Source organism: Larus michahellis, chromosome 5 (assembly GCF_964199755.1).
Source record: "Larus michahellis chromosome 5, bLarMic1.1, whole genome shotgun sequence".
Lineage (NCBI taxonomy): Eukaryota > Metazoa > Chordata > Aves > Charadriiformes > Laridae > Larus > Larus michahellis.
In genome coordinates this window covers 74635321-74657976 of record NC_133900.1, presented here as the reverse complement: position 1 = coordinate 74657976, position 22656 = coordinate 74635321, and the positions used below count along the sequence as shown (strand labels likewise).

The 22656-nt window shown below is 42.9% G+C and overlaps 3 protein-coding genes across 6 annotated transcripts in view; 2 read left to right on the top strand and 1 right to left on the bottom strand.

Moving 5' to 3' along the window:
- The window catches only part of SPATA18 (spermatogenesis associated 18), a 29390-nt gene extending 28382 nt beyond the window's left edge, over positions 1–1008 (bottom strand). For 3 of the 4 annotated variants that reach the window (XR_012587105.1, XM_074588048.1, XM_074588049.1), the window contains exon 1: positions 543–1008. Coding sequence is in view for 3 of the 4 variants with exons in the window: in XM_074588048.1 (XP_074444149.1) it covers positions 543–629 (87 nt within the window). In the remaining variant the exon portion in view is untranslated. The remainder of the gene's footprint in view (positions 1–542) is intronic. The other variant, XM_074588050.1, reaches the window with a different exon arrangement.
- On the top strand, positions 826–9590 carry SGCB (sarcoglycan beta). Its single transcript, XM_074588052.1, has 6 exons — positions 826–1044; positions 3133–3342; positions 4262–4447; positions 4561–4752; positions 5757–5888; positions 6741–9590. Exons 1-6 carry the CDS (start codon positions 1021–1023, stop codon positions 6942–6944), a joined length of 948 nt encoding a protein of 315 aa, XP_074444153.1. The 5' UTR covers positions 826–1020; the 3' UTR covers positions 6945–9590.
- Positions 9591–9720: 130 nt separating this feature from the next.
- LRRC66 (leucine rich repeat containing 66) lies at positions 9721–19666 on the top strand. Its single transcript, XM_074588047.1, has 4 exons — positions 9721–10568; positions 14024–14193; positions 14739–15069; positions 16453–19666. The coding sequence occupies exons 1-4, from the start codon at positions 10073–10075 to the stop codon at positions 19140–19142; spliced, it is 3687 nt and encodes a 1228-aa protein (XP_074444148.1). The 5' UTR covers positions 9721–10072; the 3' UTR covers positions 19143–19666.
- Positions 19667–22656: the final 2990 nt, after the last annotated feature.

Sequence of the window (22656 nt, the reverse complement as noted above, 5' to 3'; positions counted from 1 at the left end):
CTAATTATTTAGTCTTATACTATTAAATCTATTTATATTTTAAGCCTTGTGTTTCTTTATTTTCCCAAATTCCCCTTCCTGGGTGGGGAGGGGTCACCGAGTGATAGAATAATAAACGACAATAAATCGTTGTGGGTTTCTCAAACCATAACACAGCTCAAACAGCACTTTTAACCCCCAGGCCTTGCTCCCAGCGAACCTTGACACTGGCAAAACCAAAAACAGCTGCAGCTGTGCGCGCTGCAGGCACTGGGTGTTAAAAAGGTGATCCACCAGGTGGATGTGTGGGTCAGTGTTCCACACCGGCTCTCTGAACCCCAAGCAGGCGGCCGCTACCTGCAGGGCTCGGTTGCCTCGGCGGTAATGGCCCCCGGGAGGCGCTGGTGGCCGCCGCTCCGCGTCCCGCCGTCACCGCGGAAACCGCCGCCCGGCCCGGCCCAGGCACCGGGACCTCCCGCTCCCCGAGGGCCGGCGGGACGGGGCGGGCCGCCCTCCCTCACAGCCCCCCCGGCAGAGGCGGGTCCCCCCCACCGAGGGCCCACCTCGTAGTCCCGGTACCAGCTCTCCAGCTTCTCCTGTAGCACCCTGCCGCTCTCCGCGGCTACCAGCCGCCTCAAGCCGTCGGCCATGGCCGGCTGTCCTCTCGCTCCCGGGGTTGGGCTGGGCTGGGCTGGGCTGCGTCTCCGTTTCCCCCCGGGAGCCCTCCGCGGGCCGGCGGCGCGGGGTGGAGCTGGTACCGCCGGCCCGAGGCCCGCTACTCTTTGGGCGGCGCCGCGTTCCCGCCGCCTTTATAATCGCGATGGTAACGTGGGCCGGGCCCGGCGCGGCGGCGGGTGCCACGGCGACGCGGGGAGGGCGCGCCTCGGTTGTGGCAACGGGGCGACAGCCCCACGTTCGCCTGGTAACGCGTCTCCGAACTGGCGGGACGGACCCGCCTCACGGAGCGGCGCCGGGCTCGCCCCTCACCGCCCCGCCAGGGGGTGCCCTCCCACCCCTCCAAGGCGGTGGTGGAGGGAGAAGATGGCGGCGGCCGCCTCTGAGCAGGTCTGTCCCCGCCGGGACGCGGGCACGGGGAGGTGGTGGGGCCATCCCCGCCGGGGCGAGTGGGGAGTGAGGCCCGAGTAGCCGGCCCGACTTGGGGGGGTGCTCCTTGTGGAGGGAGCGCCATTTTTCGCGGTGGTTGCTGAGGCTGGTTGTGGTGCCGGAGCGCTCCGGGGCGGCGGGCGTGCGGGGCCGCGGCGGGCCGCCCTGGACCTCCATGGCTCCCCACCGCCTGCACACACCGGGGAGGGGAGAAGCGGCGATTGCGGGTCGTGCCCGGTGCTGTTCGGGAAGGGCGGCCTTGGCCCGGCGGGGGCAGCCGCCTCAGCGGGAGAGAGGCAGCTCCAGCCCTCTGTCCGGGCCTTGCAGCCGCAGGATCCCTGACAAAAATAATTACTTGCCGTTCTCGAAATAAAGTGTTCTGGCGTTTCTGCACAGGAGTGTAACGGCCGTTCCTAAATAGGCCCTTGCCGCTAATTAGTGAGGCGGGAAAGCAGCAGTTGGTATTTATGGGACGGTGCTCAGTCGTCTGGTTGCGCTGGCACAAGTATGGGAGCCCGGCGGTGGTGTATAAATAAGGCCAAAGCTCAGATTCGGGCTCCCCATCCCAGGTCTCACAAAGGAGAGAAAGCTAAATTTGTCAGAAGGGGTGTTGCTGTCACCCGGTCAGAGAGGTGGGACGGGGACTCTGTCAGTGCTGCGCGAGGCAGAGGGAAAAGAACCGAGCTGTGCACGGGTTCATCTTTCGGGAGCTCCTGCATCGCCACAGGACTTTTAATCAGAGTCAGTCTGTGCAGGTGCATGTGTGGCGGCAGTGGGTGGGAAGCCCCAGATTCCTGAGGGGTCCTGTACCAGCCCTGTCTCGGGTGCCATGGGAAGCACGCATAGTTCTGCATGAATACGCCAGCACTCGCTCCGGCAATCACCATTTCAACTGTATTCTCCCAGTCCTGGTGATGTCTTCTGTTGCCCAAGGTGAAAAAACTACATTGGAGTTCTATCTTGCCATCGCATCCTTTCAAGAGCACTATCCTCAGGAGGATACTTACTGTCCTGTTGAACAAGATTTCCCTTTCCTTTTCCCCAGAGCACAGACCTCTTCTCTCAGTTTCCCTGCCTAGCCAGTTCTGTGTTTAGTTTCGAGGAAGCGCTCCATAAACCTGTTCAGGTCAAGCACCTTTCTCAACACCATTTCCTTGTTCTTTGGCAGCGAAAGAAAACGAGACATTTTTGCCCATTACATCAGTATAGACATGTGTAAATGCAGTAAGCTTAAGGTGCAGCTTTCAGATGAACAAACTTAATCCCATCGAAAAGATTGAGCCCCTTCTGTGAAGAACTGAACCCTTAAATAGCAACCTGTTCCATTCAAAGGAGGTGGAACAAAATTTTGGACAAAGTTACAGAAATATATCAAAGGTTTATTTTCCGCATGAATATCTACAAGACTTTCCTCTACATGTTAATTTGTCACATTGAAGGAATATCCCTTGCAATCTAGTAACTTCAAATGATTAAATTAAAGCTAGGCTGACCACGTTCCCCATGCCAGGTTTGAAGCCTTACATTATTTTTCCTAATGCAGCATGCAAGCAATAGAAGTTGAATGCAAACCCTGCACTATCAGTTACTTTGAAAGTCTTTCTACCACACTCCTTTTGGATAGATTAATTGAGAATCTATCCTGCATCAGCATGGAGGGAACTAAAATCCTGTGTATTGGTAAATGACCTGCAGGATTATAGTCTGTATTGTCCCCAAGAGGTAAAAACTTGATGAAGTTCTTTACAGCTGATTTTTCTTACTGCAACTATGTCATTAAAAAACCATGATAAAAATTACATATAAAAACATATATTGTTTAAAAATATCTGGATTTTCATTTTAGTCATAGCATTAGCAGAGATTGCAGCCTAGTGGTTGTAAATGTGTATTCTAAGTACAGAGTGGCAGATTGAAATTTAGTATTGAATATAATATAGAATATATTCCACTAGTCAATTTTTATTTATTTTTTTTGCATACATACATGTGTATCGTTTTGGTGGATTTACATGCCTTATAACAGCTAATCCATGCTTTGTATTACAGCAAAGTTCCAATGGCCCGGTGAAGAAGTCTATGCGAGAGAAGGCTGTGGAACGCAGGAATGTTAATAAAGAGCACAACAGTAACTTTAAAGCGGGATACATCCCAATTGATGAAGACCGTCTCCACAAGACAGGCTTACGTGGCAGGAAAGGCAACTTGGCCATTTGTGTGATTGTTCTTCTTTTTATTTTGGCTGTCATCAATCTTATTGTGAGTATAATACTTAGGCTGCAAGCAACATTAGGATGTATTTCATTTTGACTGTTCATTAGGGAAGTAAAAATTATTCCAGTATGGCTGAGAAGGAAAATAAATGTACTGAAGGAGATTTCTTCTTTTTCTCCTTTCTTTTTTGTTTCTTTTTGTATTCTGAACAAGATTAGATGGAAGAATATTATAAGTTCAGCCATGATTCTTTCACTTCTCATGGTCCCCGCAAGGAACCTACCATTTATGCAACACAGAATTAGAAACCTTCAAAGTGTCTCTCCATTCACAAAACTCAGTAACAGCAAATGTACAAAGTGTTACTGGCATAGTACAAATACATGTAGGATAAACTGTTACGCCAGGAACATTTTACATATAATAACAGAGCTGCACGTGAGTATTCAGAGCTCATCAGCCACTGCACGTTAAACCTTCATTGTTGTAACTAACACCTTTTTATTGCTTGATCAATGAGAAGTAATTAATTATTTTTCATAACTGGACATCCACCTGTGAAGGTGCTTGCTTGTAGTTCATGGGTAAGTATATCCTGAGCTGAGCTACTTTGTTCAGGAAATTTGTTTAGCTAATGATACCGCTGTTACCCTTAAACAGGAAAAAGATTTACTTATGGACGTGATTTAATTTCAAAAAATATATATATGTGTATATATATAAAAAATACATATACAAATTGTTTTAGTTACTGTTTCAGATGAGTCTAAAGATCATGTAAAATGCTTTTCGTAATTAAATGTGTTCTGATGTTTCCAGGAGGAATTAAACAGACTAAAGTAAATTGACAGCTAAAGCTCACTTAAACACTAGCATTAATAATTATTTCAAATAACACAATGCTTAATTGTGGGAAGGTCCAAACAATCAAAGTAGTCTTTGAAAATGTGTGTTTCCCTTTCAGATTACACTAGTTATCTGGGCAGTGATTCGAATCGGTCCCAATGGCTGTGACAGTATGGAGTTCCATGAGAGTGGCTTGTTGCGGTTTAAGCAGGTTTCTGACATGGGCGTTATACATCCGTTATATAAAAGCACTGTAGGAGGCAGACGGAATGAAGATTTGGTGATCACTGGAAATAATCAGCCTGTAAGTTGTGTCGTGAATTGAAAGTTTGTGAGCAACGCTATGGAAGTACACTCACATTATTAACAAATGTTATATTTGAAACATCATTAACTTAATGACTTTGTTTTCTGAAGATTGTATTTCAGCAAGGAACAACCAAGCTTAGCGTGGAAAAAGACAAAACTTCTATTACCAGTGATATTGGCATGGAATTTGTCGACCCACGGACACAAAATACCTTGTTCAGCACAGACTACGAAACTCATGAGTTTCATCTGCCAAATGGAGTTAAAATCTTGAATGTACAAAAGGCCTCTACAGAGAGGGTATGTCTCTTTTAGCTACCTCTTGTTTTTTGTAAAAGCATTTATCTGTTTGTTTGTGCCTAGATAACTGTTTCAGAAATAAAATTTCTATGAAAAGCTTCTCTGTTTCTAGAAAGAACTTAGAAAAATAATTACTAGACCTTCATTTATCATTTTCCTTCTACTGGAGATCAACTTTCAGAAGTCTGAGTAAAAGTGTAGAAAACAATCACGGCATTACAGGAGTTATGTTAGTTCATGGACTCTAGGTTAAACAAGTTCTTAGTTGGTTTCTAAATTAAATATGCTTTATCAGAAAACTAAAAAAACCTGAATATCAGTGTGCGTACATTTAAAATGCTGATCTTAACGTCAGACTGAAATTTCTTTCTTGCATATCATCACTTGTAATAAAGGCTTTATAGGTAAGAGTACAGCCCCTAGTTCTTTTGTACAACATGAGTAGAGTAGTATCAGTGGTTTTAGAGGGTTGAGTGTGCCTTAGGAAGCACTGAGCAATGCTGTTAACGACGAACAAAACCGATAATTTAGTTTGCTCTTATTTGTGTTTCCTCTGCGGGCTAACAATTAAATTAATAGTATGCGCCAGAAAAAAAAAACAACCAAAACTGTAACTTTAAATACATAAGAGGAACAGATTAAATGAAAATAGAGGAGTAAGTTTACATAGTCACTCCTAACAGGAAGCCTATATTTGCTACCAGTGTTAACTGTGTATCCCATAAAATCATCATATGAATTGTTATTTTTATCACAAAGAAACAGCATGCAAATGTAAACTGTTTAACATAACCTTCCAAAATTAAGTAATCCTTGTTTTCAAATGTGGATGTGGAAATGGGCAGAAGCTTCATAGGTGTAATGGGAGAAGGGCAAAAAGTACATTGAAGGCTTTTATTAAATTGTGTAGCAATGTTTTTAAGGTAACTAAAGCTACTCAGACAAACCCAAGCAGCACATTTTCATTGATCTCTAAGTACACTTTTTTTTGTTTCTGTTGTTAGATTACCAGCAATGCAACCAGTGATCTAAACATAAAGGTTGATGGCCGTGCTATTGTCCGTGGAAACGAAGGTGTTTTCATCACAGGGAAGACCATTGAGTTTCGAATGGGGGGTAACATGGAACTTAGAGCAGTAAGTATTTCAAATCAGCATTTTTTGAACAGCTTAGTTTCAAATTCAGGCTGGTAATAAACTGATGTAGCTTTATATGGATTCAAATTTTATATAAAGTAGTCACGCATAAAAGTTTAGTTGCAGTCAGTGCATTTAGTAAGGTTTTTAAAAGGTGGATTGTTACTTTGCTGTTAATTAGCAGTTCAGTAGTTTTCAGGTAACAATGATTTACTACTATTAAGACACTAAAACCCCACAGTGCAATTAAAGCTAAGCTATTTGCCTCTGCACTGAAACGAATACCAACGGGAATTCATCCTCTCTTCTGGAGGTTTTACTGGGGACAGCAACCTTTGACAGAGGAGCAGAGCATTCAGGTAGGAGCGCTACCTTCTGCGCTGCCGCAGCGAGACTCACCAGCATTCACTTCAGATTTTTGGACATTAAGATTGCTGAGTATATAGAACGATGGAAAAGGTTAAAGGAAGATAAAAAATAGAGATACATGCACATTTTATTTAATGTGTGAATGCATTTCATGTATTTCAAACACTGATTCCCATTTCGCGTACACATTTTTAGATTTACTGCATTTGCTGATAGGTCTGATAGCTACTGCTGGCTGTCTCAATGTCGATCTGCCACTGGAATAGCAAAGTACATTGCTGGCTATAATTGAGAAATTCATGGGCGTTACTCATAGATTTAATTAAAAAATGAAACCTTGTCATATGTACTTTTTTTATTCTGTTGATTTCTGCAGCCATCCTAAAAATGTCATTGATTCACTAAACCAGCTTGTCCTTTTCAAAAACAACCTGCCTTGTTTAAATTAGAAGTTGTACCTTTTTTTTTCCTCCCTCTTAATAGGAAAACAGCATTATCCTGAATGGAACTGTGATGGTCAGCCCATCGCGACTGCCAAGTTCTTCTTACGGGGAACAGTTCAATAACGGCAACTGGCTGCGTTTCAAGCTCTGTATGTGCGCGGATGGGACGCTGTTCAAGGTTCAGGTGACAGGTCATAACATGGGTTGTCAGACTTCTGTCAATCCGTGCGGAGCCACGCACTAAAACACCAGCCACTACCAGGAGAGTTCTCTTTTGTGTTTACATATGTTTGTATGAAGTAATTGCATGCTTTCAAGGATTTCTGTTTTTACAGCAGTTTATACTAACATTTATTACATAATATTTTTAAGCAAAGGCTGTTACGTTCAACAGTATTATGTCATCATCCTGCCATAATAGTGGCACTGATTTAGCACACTGTCAGTCTACACGCCTACTGAAGTACCTTCCTCAGTCGGGATCAGTAGAGTATATTTAAAGAATGTGATCTTAGCAACAATCCTGACTGCCTTCAGTTGCCTTTAGAGGAGGTTTTTGGTTTTTCTCCTACATCCCAAGACCTTGAGGGCTGCTGAGAACACAACTGCGATGTGAAGTACTTCAACAGGAATGTGAATTTGCTGTTGGAAGTGGATTTGCCTAGGATGGCTGAAGCGGCAAATTTTTGTCTTCTTTTAATTTCTTGCCAAAGGTCGATATAATGATTTCCCTTAAAATTGTGTGGTTTACCATATGTTTACGAAGAGAGGAGAAATGGCAGATTCACTTTAAAGTATTACATTATTTCTGCCATACATTTCTCGTGTAAGAAAGAAAAAGTTACGCTAGCACAAGTAATATTTGCAAAGTAATATCCAGTGTGGAAATGTAACTTCAATTTTGAAATAGTCTTGTGATTATTGAAGTGTTGCTTGAGCTCCCATTCTATCTGTGCAGTTTAGGCATTCTACAGTTGCTTAATTTACATGAAGTATTTATACATCTTTATATTAGAAGTACATTTTTAAAAATGTACTTATAACTTGCTCACTACCCAAAAAAAGTATTTTCCTGGGTGCTTTAATGTGAAATTCAACAGGTAATAATCTAAAGCATGACTGTTGCAGTACTGTCTGAGATAGATAGGATCTCTTTTTTTCCCATAAATGTCAGTAGTGATGCATTACTGAGAAACTCAGAATTAAATTCCAAAGTCAAACTTGCAGGTCTTTAATTCTAAATGTGATGGTGTCAAATCCTGTGACAGCAGAGTAAATACACACATCTGGATTTGTCAACAGTGAAACTGTGTCTATGGTGAACTGGGGCCTTATAGAAACCCCCACAGCCTGATAACTGCTTTTGCAGAGATAAGGTGTTCTGTACAAAAAATAGACCAGCTCGTTCTAAGTTTCCCACTCTCCCTCCCCATGTATTTTCTTCAGTTGAATATAGTTTTGTTTTTTAGTAGCATCAAGTAACTTTAATAACGGAAGCCACAAAGGTGACTTTGCAAGTAGCTTTTTGACAAGTTTTTCTAGATAAGCACACACTTCTCTTCCTAAAAGTTGTGCAAATGTTATACATTAACTTCAGAATCGGTCATTTGTTGCAGGAAGATAAACTATCTACCCTTGTGTGATAGCTCTCAAAGTACATAGAATTCCACAAAATACAAAGCAGCTTCTGCTGCAACAAGAACTAAGGTCCCAGTTCCTCTATTTGCTAGAAGTCAGCAAGGGTGTCATGCGGGATGCGTGGGTGGAAGTGATTTCTAGAGGGGGATCCTTAGGTCGGGCATCGCACCATGCGGGAGGTCAGAGGGCTCACGGCTCCCTCACTGCTCTCGGGCAGAGGTGGGTTTTGATGCTCAGGAGTTGTTGGGGTTTTGGGGATGGAGCTATTCTAACAAAATGAGAATAAAATGTAGCAAAGCCATCAAATTGCTCACATTAATTATGGGACAGTACTCACATTTTACATACTTCCTTCATGAACTTCACATTTTCACTAGAGTTACTATTAACCACTTTAACACACATTTTGCAGAAAGCATGCACACACCTTTGCTGCTAAGTAGTGCCCTAATTATTATTTGTTACAATTAAGAGGAGGAAATACACTATAACATTTTTAGAGTTTTCACTCATGCTAATGGAAGTTTGTTACTTTATTTTTATATATATAAATACACAGGTACAAAAATATAAGCAGCAGCAGCATCGAAGCTGAAATAGATCTTGAAAATGACAGATACTGCCTCGGTCAAGTAGATTACACATGAAGAGCGCGTTAAAGCTCTTCCTTGGTTACTACTGACATGCCTGTATGCCAGTCTTGGATTCTTGTAATTGTCAAAGAGTTCTTTTTAAAATACTGTATGCAACATAGCTGAAAGATTTGTCACAAAGGTACTCTTAAATCATGGTCTGGAGAACTGGTTTTTAAGGTGGATTTTTTATCAAAACATAGCAAAACGGATCATACAAATACCAAATGAAATTATCAATTTGTAAGCCGCTGTTTATGGTTTGTTAATACATTTTGTTGCCTTCACTACACAGTTTGAGAAATGTTGGCACCACACATGCCCTGTGTTGTGCCTTTGTTTGTTGTTTATCTTCTAACTGCCTAAGCTACATTCTTCTGTATGTATTTAAAACATTGTGTGGCACTTTATTTATTTCAGTCCCACAGATGCACTTAAGATTTTGTGTGTTTAAAGTACATTCTACAGGCCTCTGTGTAAAATACCATACTGGGGACACTGAAACAACTTACGTGTGAAGAGTTCTCGGCGTACGTAAAGGCGGCGGTTGTTTCAGTAGGCAAAAGACAGCTGAATTCCTAATGTTTGTTTTGAAATGAAACAATAAATTCTAAGATGCACCTGTGGTTCAGGAGTGTTATTTGCAAGAATATAGTTTTTCATTAAAAATACGTGGTTGCGTTATTGACAGGGGAGGTAGTATTTTATTAATATGAAAATCATTCCACATCTATTCGTCATGGATTGTATCTGGTGGACTTTGCTCAGTAATTGTGTCTGATACCTGCAGTGGAGTTCAAAGGTCTCCACTGTTGTTAGTTCCTGAGTTCCTGAGAAGCTGTTTCGCGACCGAAGGGCTCGAAAAGAAAGGAAAGGTTTGGATGGTTTTTTGGGAGAGGTGGAGGGAGGGGGGAGGTTACCAGTTAAGGTATGTTGAAACATACCTAAGACTCCAAAACTGAACGTTTAAGGCAGAATGTTGGTATTGCTTTGGGTATTTGTTTAGTATTGATTTTTTTTTTTATGTCAAAGTATTTCCGCTTTCTGATTAACTCTTGTTGTGCTGAACTTACCGTAATTCTACATTTTACCTCTAGATACTATGGATAACTTTCACTTGAGTGTCATTGTGGTGGCCCTTTACTTTAATCTTCCTGGATTGGTGGGAACCAAGTCACAGCGGATTCTTCTTGATACACATCACCGTTCAGGCTGCCGGTGGGATGTGGAGTTCTCAGTGAATTGTTCTTTTACCGGAATATCTACTATTCCAGAAGATACATCCCAAACAGCAATAACGGCTGATTTTAGTTACAATAATATTAAAACTTTTACGTGCGCTGATGGAAGAAGTGAAGAATGGATGCTAAAACACCTGAATCTCAGTAACAACCTTATTTCTGAACTCTCCTTAACAACTTGTAGAAATTTACCTGTTTTAGAAACTCTAAACCTCGATGGGAATGCCATCCGCACCCTCGCGCTGGACGTACCCACACCTGCACATGGGTCTCAGACGTACGGCAAAGTCCATCGTCTCCTGCCTGCTTTGAAAGTCTTGTCAGTTGAAAGAAATAACCTTAATAGAGTTCCAAGAGGTAAGCATTTCCAGATCTTTACGGACCTCACTCCCAAGGGGTGAGTTGGTTTTGGATACGATTTAGTCTGTGCTGCTGGATTCAGAATGCGACTGTCGGCTCCTTCAGTTACGGTTAAGGTGAGGGAGGGTTCCGGCTGCGTGCAAACACAGAGACTGAAGCCAATGGCTTGTTTCGGATTAGGCTGGCGTTTTTTTATACAGTCTTTGCAAACGTAATGCCTTAATGTCAGTCAAATATAACCAAATTTATCCTCTGAGAGCCCAAGCTGTGTTTTCCCTTGTTGTACAGAAAGGGAAGTAAGGAGCTTTGGAAAAACACCAGCCTCCGCAACCCAGTCGTTACAAATTACAGATAATGAATTTCATACTACTCTTCAGAAGAAAGTCAATCATCTTTCAAACAAAACTTGCTCCAGTTTCAGTATTTCCCGAAGACAGGAAAATACATTTTGTTCAGTCAAAACAATTTTGCACTGTGCCATCTGTCACCCAACCAAAGCCACGCCTTCTGGTGACAGGAGAGGGACTGAAGCTTTCGACAGACTTTTAGAAAGTGTTTGCTGGTCACTGCACTGCGGGAGGCGTCGCAGCCTTCATGAGAGCCTCTGTCCTCGTAAACCGATGGTTCACGTTGTCCAAACGGTGGTTAAATGAGGCAGAAGCTGACGTATGAGCAACACTATCACGTATGTTGTTTGCTAAATTTAATTGATCTCTGGTAACTTCATCAGATTCATTAGCTCTAGATTTTGAAAATAGTGGGCGGGGGGCAAACCAAAAACCCACTTATCTCACAAAGTCAGACAAAGGGAATAATTTTGCACCTAGGCACGGTCCTCAACGTTCTATTTTTCTCCTTTTTTGAGACTAAAGAATTATCTGGTATGCAGGAAATGGTTTTGCTTAATTATTTTGCACTATCTGTAAGGTGCCCATAGACACAGTATAGAAAAGCTTACATTATAAAATACATCGATGCATATATGGTTTGTTTTGATAGATAAATATAATTACGCATTATAGGATGCCTCAGTGGGTCAGACAGGTCAACCCTTTCCTCCAGGAGACTCCATTTTTAGATGTTAAATTCAAATTGCTATCCGTCACGCCACCGCACTTCAAGTTATACTTAAATCCCATATTCATTTAGAGGCACGTTCAGAACTTTATTTTCCCCCTCCCAAACCCCTCACTAACATTGTAGTTTTTAAGAAAACACAAACTGAATTTCTGAAGCGGAGGGGTTTGGCCATAGAGAAACCCTCCTCGCAACCGCCACCCCCGGTGTCGGGCTGCTGCCGCACCCGTGTGTATTTTTGGCACAAATTTAGCTTCAGGGAAGCATCCAAGCTACAGCTCTTCATGGAGGTGCAAGGACGCATTTATGAACTGGCAGAATTTCTGAATGCACTTCCCACCAGCTACCTCCAGTTTCACAGCAGGAACGAATCATTCCTGCTGCTTTTCACAATAAACCCAAAGATCAATTACTCCGCAAACTGGAATAAGGGATTTCCAGTAAACCAGATGACACCAAGAGCAAAATTTTGAAGAACTAGCATTTTCTCAATAATGCTGTATGATCAGCATTTGGGAAGGAAGAATGCCAAACACCAGTATATGTTAGGGGCGGACATGCTGGGAAGCAGCTCTGAGGAGAAGGACCTGGGGGTCCTGGTAGACAGCAAATTATCCATGAGCCAGCAGTGTGCCCTTGTCGCCAAGAAGGCCAATGGCATCCTGGGCTGCATAGGGAAGACTGTGGCCAGTAGGTCGAGGGAGGTCATTCTCCCCCTCTACTCTGCACTGGTGAGGCCACAACTGGAGTACTGTGTCCAGTTTTGGGCTCCCCAGTTCAAGAGGGACAGGGAACTACTGGAGCGAGTCCAGCGAAGGGCAACCAAGATGATTATGGGACTGGAGCACCTCCCTTATGAGGAAAGGCTGAAAGAGCTGGGACTCTTTAGCCTGGAGAAGAGAAGGTTGAGGGGGGACCTGATTAATGTTTACAAGTATCTAAAGGGTGGGTTTAAGGAGGACGGAGCCAGGCTCTTTTCAATGGTTCCCAGCGACAGGACAAGGGGCAATGGGCACAAGCTAGAACATAGGAAGTTCCGTTCAAATACACGGAAAAACTTCTTTACGGCGAGGGTGACAGAGCACTGGCACAGGCTGCCCAGGGAGGTTGTGGAGTCCCCTTCTCTGGAGATTTTCAAGACCCGCCTGGATGCAGCCCTGAGGGATGTGGTTTAGGCAATCCTGCTCTAGCAGGGGAGTTGGACTAGATGATCTCTAGAGGTCCCTTCCAACTCTGAAGATTCCGTGATTCCGTGATCAAAAATTACTTTAGAGAGACACCGCGCTGTTACAAACGGTGGCGATGCTGCATCCAAGTGCCAGCCTTCCCACTGGGACTTGCAGGCTGGAGCTCTGGGGGCTGCCTGCACAGCAGCTGAGAGAACGGAGGTATCGCCAGCATTCGAAAGGGCTGCTTATGGCAAGACAGCTGCTGTCGTAACTAGGATATGCTGAAGAATATGCTGTCATGCTTGATAAATCACAGGCAGACAGGCAAAGGCAACAACACGGCTTTGGTTTCAGTCAGGTTTGCATCCCATGGATATGGTTCTAATAATTCCACGCATGAAAAACTCCCATGAAGTTGCAGATGGCAATGAACAGGAGATAACTGTATCACCGTTTGTATCTCCATCTTTTGTTTACGATTAACATATCTAGATGTTATAAAATCATAGAATCGTCTAGGTTGGAAGAGACCTTTAAGATCATCGAGTCCAACCATTAACCTAACACCGACAAAACCACCACTAAGCCATGTCCCTCGGCCCCAAGTCTACCTGTCTTTTAAATACCTCCAGGGTATTTCCCTGCGCAGCCTGTTCCAATGCTTGATAACTCTTTCGGTGAAGAAATTTTTCCTAATATCCAATCTAAACCTCCCCTGGCGCAACTTGAGGCTGTGTCCTCTTGTCCTATGGCCTGTTACTTGGGAGAAGAGACCGACCCCCACCTGGCTACACCCTCCTTTCAGGGAGCTGGAGAGAGCGATAAGGTCTCCCCTCAGCCTCCTTTTAAACCGAGTATATTCCACCTTTTCCTACCTCCAGTTCTCCAGACAAGCGTGCTCAAAGAAGAGAGCTCACCCTCGGAATAATTTTGATAGCACAAAGGAATGTCACCGCTTTTATGGAGATGTGAATTTTTAAGACGTGCGTTGACTGTGAATGTATTGACGCGCCTGCTGTTGGCACCGCGCCACTTTTAGAATGGGACAACCCCTGAACAGGAATGGCACACTAACTCAAAGCCTGCGCCTGCTCGTTGCCATAGACAGGAACGGAAGGAATTTTGTCACAAAGAATTTAAAAAAGCCGCTCGATGCCAATTGGGAAAACAAGAACGTGAAATGTAAAATGGTTTTGTTCTCCCTAGGACTGGGCCGGCTGCAATCTCTGCAAACCGTCCGTTTGTCGTCCAATGGCATAGGACAGATTGATGCGAGTGATTTTCAGAACTGTTCACAGCTGAAGGACATCCACTTGCAAAACAACAAGATAACTAAAATTCATCCAGACACCTTCAGGGATCTCAACAAATTACAGGTTGTAAAGCAGTAATACAGCTGTTTCAATGTTCTGTGGTAATCGCCATTAAAGATATCAATTATCAACTATTCAGCACGATTATATTGGCCTTTGATTACTGTATACAATTATAAAAACTAAAGAAAATGGTAAAAACAGTAATTATTTTTATCTATTTGCTTTTCATATATAGGGAAACACACACACTTGTAAATATACAAAATATAACCATAAATTCACCATTTATCTATGCCGCAAACCAATCCGTAACTGGCTTAGGCACACACACATCCCCTTTTACCCCAGTCCCTTCCATGGCGAGAGCTCTGCGGCTTCCCAGTCACACAGGGGTAGTCTCCAACGGGAGAACTCTAAATACACCACAATTTAATCTTTTCATTTAAATTAAAAAGCTTAGAACAACATTCTTGAAATCCTAACCAGGCACATTGTTCCCGTAACTGCAAAAGTGCTTGTATGCTAAAGTAAATGTTACTGCTGACATTGCAATCAGGATTCTATTGTAAGGCTTAGCAAATTAACTCTGAATTATTTCCAAACAGGTCGTGGATCTCCGTGAAAATGCTCTGGCAACCCCTTTACCACAGATATTAATCAGCTTGAACTTCTTTCGACTTGAAGTGGGTTTGTCAAATAACGCCTGGGTATTTAACTGCAGACTGAACGCTTTCAAACACCCGTTTCATTTTTTTTTTGACTCCCCGAGGAAAAAATGGAGTATTTCATACGATACATCTGCCAACAACTCACAGAAACCTCTGCTGTACCTTTCAAGCTTCCACTTAAACTGCAGCGACGGGGTTTTGCTCAAGAGGGCTGTAATCCCGGCAGGGACGACATCGGTGCTGGACTGTGACTGGGACAACAGGCGGGGTAGGTAAAGCGGGGACTCCATCCATACGCTGCCAAAACCCAAACGCGGGCAGAACGATCAAAGAAATCTGGTTTAAAAAGTGGATTTCTAAACATACGGTTTAAAAATAACTGAACAACAATTTAACATGCCAATTGTTTCATTAGAAAGTAGTATACCCGTTAGAATTATTTGGAAGTCATGTTTCCCAAAAATAGTCTTCATCTTCTTCCTTACATTAAACTGATAAGTGATGCCGAATTATGAATAAATAAATTTCAATAAATAGTATGCCACAAATTTATCAGTTAATTTGGGAATGCAAACAAAGGACCAGATGGCGGGGTGGCGCTGCTGGGGCATGCAGAAAATCGAGAAGGATACAACAGTGTTTCCAGTATTCAGTGACGGCAAAATGAAATGAAAGTTTATTTGCAAGGGAAAGGATTTGTGTTTCTTTTTAAAATGTTCAGCCTTTACAATTATACGGAGCGCTTGAAGTACAAGTGACAAAATCTACAGAGCTAAGACTTCCCACGCAGAAGGAAAACTCAGACCAAACTCAGAGCAGGTGGTGCATTTGTCACGTACCATAAGGCAAAACGGTTTAACGCTGGTGGACTAACAGCGCTTTGGGGGCAGTCAGCTTTTCCCCTTGGAACACTGTATCCCCAAATGAAAATACGTAAGGTCAACCAGAAATGCCACCTGCTTTGTCTATCAACGAGGAAAGTCGCGGAAACTCTTGATTGTGGGATTAAAATCAAGGCACTGGGTTGCACCAAGGCTCCACTGGGAACACAAGTGGATCCAACGGCAAAGGTGCTTCGTACAACCTTGAGACCTATTCCAGGAGCCAACAACCAGCCACGGCCCGCACCAGCTGAACTTCGGAACAATTGCTCAGTAGATACAAATATCCTTGGGTTTCACACTTTGCTGCTGCAGCCAAAGCAGTAAGTACAGGAGAATCGGTACGGCTGAAATACTGACACTAAATTAATGCAGTTTTATCTCAGCTGCACACAGTGAGCGTGGTCCTGCTAGAGAACGGCTGGCCATAAATATGGATCTTCCTGGAGGGAGAGCAGGAGTTTCTAGTATAACCCAGAACACACTTCGATCATTTCGGTGACCTTCTCCCTCACCCACACCATTCTTCTTGTAAAGTCTGCTACCAAAACCCCATCGTACTGCGTTTTAAATGTCGGGGGTGGGGGTTAGGGGATATATGATGGTTTCACGGATACTCACTACCATGTAGAATGACTATGGATGGATAAAAAGAAAATGGAATTTATAATAAACGGTTACAATTATCAAAGATAGGTCAGAGTATGTTCTTAAAGAAACATATCTTACGGTTTTAGGAAAGATTTAGTTTGTGTTTTCTTTTATTTCAGGTAATGGAGTCTCTTGGTGGACACCTGAAGGCCGAATTTCAGAAGATAACAGCGTTCCTCATATGACACTGGATAAAATGAATAACTTAGTGATACACAATGCTGAGAAAACCGCTGAAGGGTTATATTTGTGTACTTTTAATACAACCAAGAAGAAATACCTCATCTACAGCGTACAGGTGAAAGAAAGGGTTTCGACAACATTTTTGGTTAGAAAAGGCCGGGACACTAACGCCGTTTTTAGCCAGGGGAGAACAGAGCAGGACCTGGCCCTGGCCGTCTGCCTCTCGGTGCTCATCACCTTTGTCTGTGCTTTTTGCCTGGGTGCTTTTGCTAGACCCTACCTTGGGACCCTGTGGAGACTCATGTGCAGGAATAAAACTTCAAGTTCGGAACACACTTATTCTAATCAAGCTTTTTCAGATGAAACCTTGCGCAGAGAGAGCTCTGCAAGCAAACCGACAAACATGCAGGGTGATTTGTTCATCTGCGATGAGAATCCTTCAAGAAAAACAAGCATTTTTGCTACAGAAGCCCCTACTTTGCATGCAAATGTCACCGGTAGCAGCGTACCTGCACCGAATACTGAAGAAGAGTACCAGAAACAAAGCAGCAATGAGAACAACGTGATTTCAGACATCAAAACTAGTATCGGCAATTATGAAAATACAAATGTTGATGAGAATGGACTATTTTCTGGAAGGGCAGATTACAAGAACAGCAATGAAGTAATGCCAGGAAAATTAATGAGTAATGGCACTTCATTACCGAAAGATTCAAAATATGCAAATAAAGACCCAGAGAAGAGCAGGTTCCCTCCCATACCCAGCAGAATGAATGCCGACTCCTACTCAAATCACAATGACTCTTCAGATTTGGATTTATCCTTCACAGGAGAGCCTGGCTTTCCATTTTCCTCAGTACAAACAACACATGCGGTTGCACGAGATTCTAGGAACAGTGAGGTGAGCAACAACTCTGGCCCGCTGCAGTCTGAAATCACAAAGGCTACACCAGACCCTCCTGAAAGAAAAGGCATTTTTTCACATAATGAACCCATGAGCAGTACAGAATTTATGCCTGGAAGGCAGCACGGTGATGAACAACTTGGTCTAAACAGCAACGTAAATACAACCAGTGATGCGGGAGATTTTATTTTACCCAGTAGCTGCAAGAGGGATACAAATATTGAGAATTTACATCTCTACCAAACAACAGAAAACTCTCCTCTTACAGAGTACGACTGTAAAACGGAACGTACCAATGAAAAATATGCTCCAGCAGATCTATTTGGCGATAGTTCTTCAGATGAAGGGACTCCATTCACAATGAGCGACTGTAGTTCTTTAGCAGACTTTGAACTGGAAGAAGCTGACGCCAGTGACAACCTGCCAGCCTGTCAGTCGCCACCAGAGGAAGCCGACAGGAACAGCGGAGCCAAGGAGTCCTCCGCGCTGCCAGAGTCTCCAAGCATTGCTGCTGAACTGCAGCGCATTTGGGAAAACGAAGACGAGAGCAATGAGTACTTTGAAACCACTCTTAATTATGGATCAGGTACCATCATGCCCGAAACAGCATCCCCTCAGGCTGATAAATGTGCCCATGTAAGCACGTCAGATTCAGACACAGCGAGTTCTTCAGGTCAGGAAGTTCCCGATATGTTTGATTATTTTACTAATGCAGAGTCAACAGTGCAAAACCCCGATTCTCTCCACAACCAAAGTACAGATTTTGGTAATACGTTCCTTTCGTTAAAACATCCTCCCACGTATGACACAGACACGGAGAACACTCCTGAAGAGGCTGAAGCGCAGCTGTATCTGTTTCCCATTGAACCACAGCATTCCCTCAGCTCCACTCCCCCTGAACCAGAAGAAAACGCACCAGAGGGAAGCGCAGACGAGCACAAAGACTGGAACTCCTCCGAAAAAGTTCACGGTGAAGGGGACATCACGTTCAGAAGAAACACAAGTACATCCGAGGACAGTGATTTTATTTCTGCTCCCATTGATACTGGTTTGAATGAAACTGTTGAACACACATCTCCACTGCATTCCAGCGACGAATCATCTCTTCAATCTCTGCCTGAACACACAGCCGAAAAACATATTATGGTTATCACAGAGAAAGACGACTTGCTGACACAGGGGAAGGAGGTGAACACAGCTAAGGCTTGTGCAGATAAAATGCAAACAGGTTTTAACGAGGAAAACTGTGATGGATATGCAGAATTACAGGATACCAGCAACTGTAGTCTGCCCGAAGAAACACAGTCTTGCAACCTTAGGGCAGATCTGCTGCATCTTCACTCTTCTGGGAAAATGCCATCAGTCTTCAACACAGAAGATCCCTTCCGACTGGATCAGGGTGATGAGGATGCATATTCCTTCTCAGTCCCACGGGGCTTCTTCGATGAAAGCACGCGATACAGTTCACCTTCAGTCCCACAACAGACTACAGGAAACATCATCTCCGAAAGCACCGATTCCAGCGAGACGGAGGAGGACGCTACTTGGACGGGGCCGGAGAACGATTCTACAGCAGCCGTCGACCTCCAGAATTCAAGTGAAAAACTCAGTCAAAAGAGTCAGACCAGTTTAGGACAGGGCCAGTTTTTCGTTAAGAAGAAAAGAGCGTTTGATGGATTTGCTAACGTTTTGCAAAGCAGGAGAACAAACGTCAACAGTTGAGACACAAAAGCGTAATACTGAGCTCCCACAGTGTTTATGTTCTATAGCAGGCGCAAAAATGATTGTGTCTTCAAGTGAAGTGTGTAGCTTTTAATGACTGTTAAATACCATGGGTTGTTTGGGGTTTGTTTTGGTTCCCCCTCACTACAACTATCTGCCTTTAACTTCAGAAACCCAAGTTACGGAACTAGACTTCACGATGAGATGTTTAAAGCCTGGACCCATCCCATTTAAAAACACCGTGATTCCAAAGGGTAATTCAGGCGAGAAGCCATGGACTTCTGTTTAGAAGGGTATTTGTAAATAAACAAGAATAGATTTTATGAAAAACAATGCTAGGATAACTCAAATGAGTGAACTACTCAGTAGTTATAACTGATAACAGAACTTTTGCTGAGTTATAATAATAATAATATATATTTACTTTCTCATTACTGTTGGTACTAAGGTATTGTTTTCCCTTAGAATTTGCCTCTGATATGCACTGTTTTGTTTCTCTAAAATAAACGTTACACTGAAATTACCATTACATTTATTACTATTATTGTGTGTTCCCATGGGACTCGCCCTATAAAGTGAAATAGTACATATTACTGTCTCCTGCTCTTTGAACCAAATTTGCCAATTAAGCACCTCTGAATTCCCGCAGTTTTGCAAAGACAGGTAAAGTCCAAGCAGTATTCGATTATACTTAAAAAAATTACTTTTTAACTTGGCGAGACATAGAGAGTAATGAAACGCTCCTTTCTCAAAGCAACAGAACAGAATCCAAACCTTGCAGAAGAGTCAGTTATGGAGATCTAGCTACGGATGGGACATCACCTGTAGTTTGCAGATGTGATGACATGGGCAGGGTAATTTAAAAAAGACAACCTACTATTCCTAAGCTATAATTCCCTCTAAAGAAGGATGCTATACCCAACTTCAAAATTTTACTGAGAGGGGCAAATCAAGAGCAGCTCAAAACTGCTGTATTGGAATATCAATAGCTTGATATACGGTAACTTTTTCTAAGCCAAAAGATAACAAATGTCAGATAAACTTTTCTCTGAATATGGCCCAAGGCTCTTTTAACACACAGAGTATCATTGATGTAGTCCTTGAAGGGGAATGTCATCACGAAGGGGAATGGTCCCATGTTCCCAGGAAATGCCGGAGGCTGGCCAGCAGTGCTGGGAAAACTCTGTTATGAAGACACCATTAATTCAGTAAAAACTCCGAACAGAAGGAACGCATTTCAATTCCATCAGACGAGGAACAAGTCCAATGGCACAGTCCATCTTTGAAACTATCTTTAAAGAGAAAGCCAGGAAAGAAGAAAGAAATGCTGACAGAAGCTAGTAATTTCTGTTAGCTTCATATACTTGAAATGTAAAAGTATTGCAAAAAACTTAATAGGGAAGTAAAAGCAACTGAAGGACACCGGTGCTGGTATTATTTCATCTTCTGAAAATTTTCTTTAGCTCCTTGAGTTCCTTTTAAATGTTTTACACATGTAGCATCACAATTATCAGTTATATACTTACTGAGCCAAGTCACCTATGCTTAGATCTTCTATCAGTTTGGGTTTTTTGCTGGCTGATTTTCTCTGAATTTCTAACATAATTCGGAATAGTTATGTTATGGGAAGTGTTGCATGGATTAGATTTAGGTCACCACAATATCTGCAAATAACTCCACCCAGGAACATCCGTAATTCAATTACATGCAATGAATCCGCTGTGATTCACACCGATCCTCTTGCCTGCCAGTTAGTTCCCGCAAGATTTCTGTTCTTTTTGCTGTGGTACTCAGTGATATCAAAAGAACTTCTCAGTTATCAGTTTAAAGAGCTGCTGCTGGCTTCATTCCTTCAGCAGGAGACCGCTCAGGGACCAAGGATGAAATCATCTTCTGAAGAAATCGATAATTTGTCATCAAATTATTGATGAGCTTAAGGGTCTGTTTTCTGTTTTTCAAACACAGGAAAAAGTTTTATACATTTAACAGTCCAGAGTTGTTCATACAGACTGAGTAGACAAGAATTAAATGACAAAACACTCGAGTCTGCAAAAAATCACAGCATTCCCAAAATGTTAAAAATACAGTAACTCTAAAATAAAGCATGTTTCCCAATACAATTCACTCCATTATAGAAACGTCTGGGAATTTTATACCCTGTTCTACTGCAATTTTTCTCCCCTAATCCCCACACAGCCTCTGTACTCACGTAATGCCTTGGCTTCTATTGAATTTAAGGCTGCTGTTCTCAGAGAACAGTGTGTGACATAAAAACCAACCACGATTTTAGAGGCTGTCTAGAAGGAACTGGGTAATTTGAGCACAATTCATCCCAGGAACGGCTACACAGTCGCTAGGAGCAGAAAACAGAACAGTATTTCCCCACCACCACGGCTTTTCTTACCGCCCATAACCAGCTTTCAGTAAAACCCGTTATCCACAGAAGTTACTTGTGGCCAAAGCAACTTTAAAAATGGAATACATTAAAAAGCGCAGACTTGCTCTTTATGGTATGAGGCTTCAAACACTGTGCTGACAGACCTCCAAGGCCTGGCACCTTTTGGCTGTACCAGCTGCTAATGAGAGGAAATCTAACTACATAAGCAACTCAATTTCATCGATCGTGGGGAAAAAAAAAATATTTGAGTGGCTCTATTGATGTCTCACACACAGCAATGTTTTGTCATTTGCTTCTGCTACAGTTCAGCAGGCTTTCAAAAAATATAGATTGGAAAATTATTTTCTCATCTTTTCTCTGACCGTGGGAATGCTGCAGGGGCGATGCAGACCGTACACGACTCGTGAGAAGCTGCGAGTTTTCTAAGCCTCCCTTTATGCCATAAAGTTACAGAAAAAGGTTATCTGCTGTTCTCATCAGAGAAAGTAAGTTTGCTCCTTCATCAAGGGATTTTTAACACGCGACAAAGCATTTCATTCTACTGTCACAATATTGTTCAAGTTCCGTCTCAAACTTACCTTCTTCAGATTTCTGCCTAATCTTGCACCTTTCCTTTGCTACTGATCACTCCAGACACTCTGGTCAGCACTGGTTACCACCTTTGCTTTACACAGATCAACGTGACAGTTCATTACAAGTCAAACAATTTAAACTCTTCTATAAAGTAAAAAAACCACAAGTGTTTAACGTCATGAACAGACCCTCAGATCGAAATATCACCACATTCAAATACTACTAGCCTGGTCTTCTCTTTCTCCACTACATTTGAGTAACTTCCAGAATTTTCTTTAGCATATTCTTTTAGAAATCACAGAATCACAGAAGGGTTGAGGTTGGAAGGGACGTTTGAAAGTCATCTGGTCCAACCCCACTGCTCAAGCAGGCCCACCTAGAGCTGGCTGCCCAGGACGATGTCTAGATAGCTTTTGAGTATCTCCAAGAATGGAGACTCCACCACCTCTCTGGGCAACCTGTGCCAGCACTCAGTCCCCCTCACACTCCAAAAGCGTTTCCTGATGTTCAGATGGAGCCTCCTGTGTTTCAGTTTGTGTCCAC

Bases quoted from the DNA above. Each gene is read 5' to 3' on its own strand.
- SGCB (XM_074588052.1), top strand. From the start codon at position 1,021: ATGGCGGCGGCCGCCTCTGAGCAG. The intron at 1,045-3,132 runs GTCTGTCCCCGC...TTTGTATTACAG, and splicing joins CGGCGGCCGCCTCTGAGCAG to CAAAGTTCCAATGGCCCGGT. The intron at 5,889-6,740 runs GTAAGTATTTCA...CCCTCTTAATAG, and splicing joins GTAACATGGAACTTAGAGCA to GAAAACAGCATTATCCTGAA.
- LRRC66 (XM_074588047.1), top strand. From the start codon at position 10,073: ATGGATAACTTTCACTTGAGTGTCATTGTGGTGGCCCTTTACTTTAAT. The intron at 10,569-14,023 runs GTAAGCATTTCC...TGTTCTCCCTAG, and splicing joins CCTTAATAGAGTTCCAAGAG to GACTGGGCCGGCTGCAATCT. The intron at 14,194-14,738 runs GTTGTAAAGCAG...ATTTCCAAACAG, and splicing joins GGGATCTCAACAAATTACAG to GTCGTGGATCTCCGTGAAAA.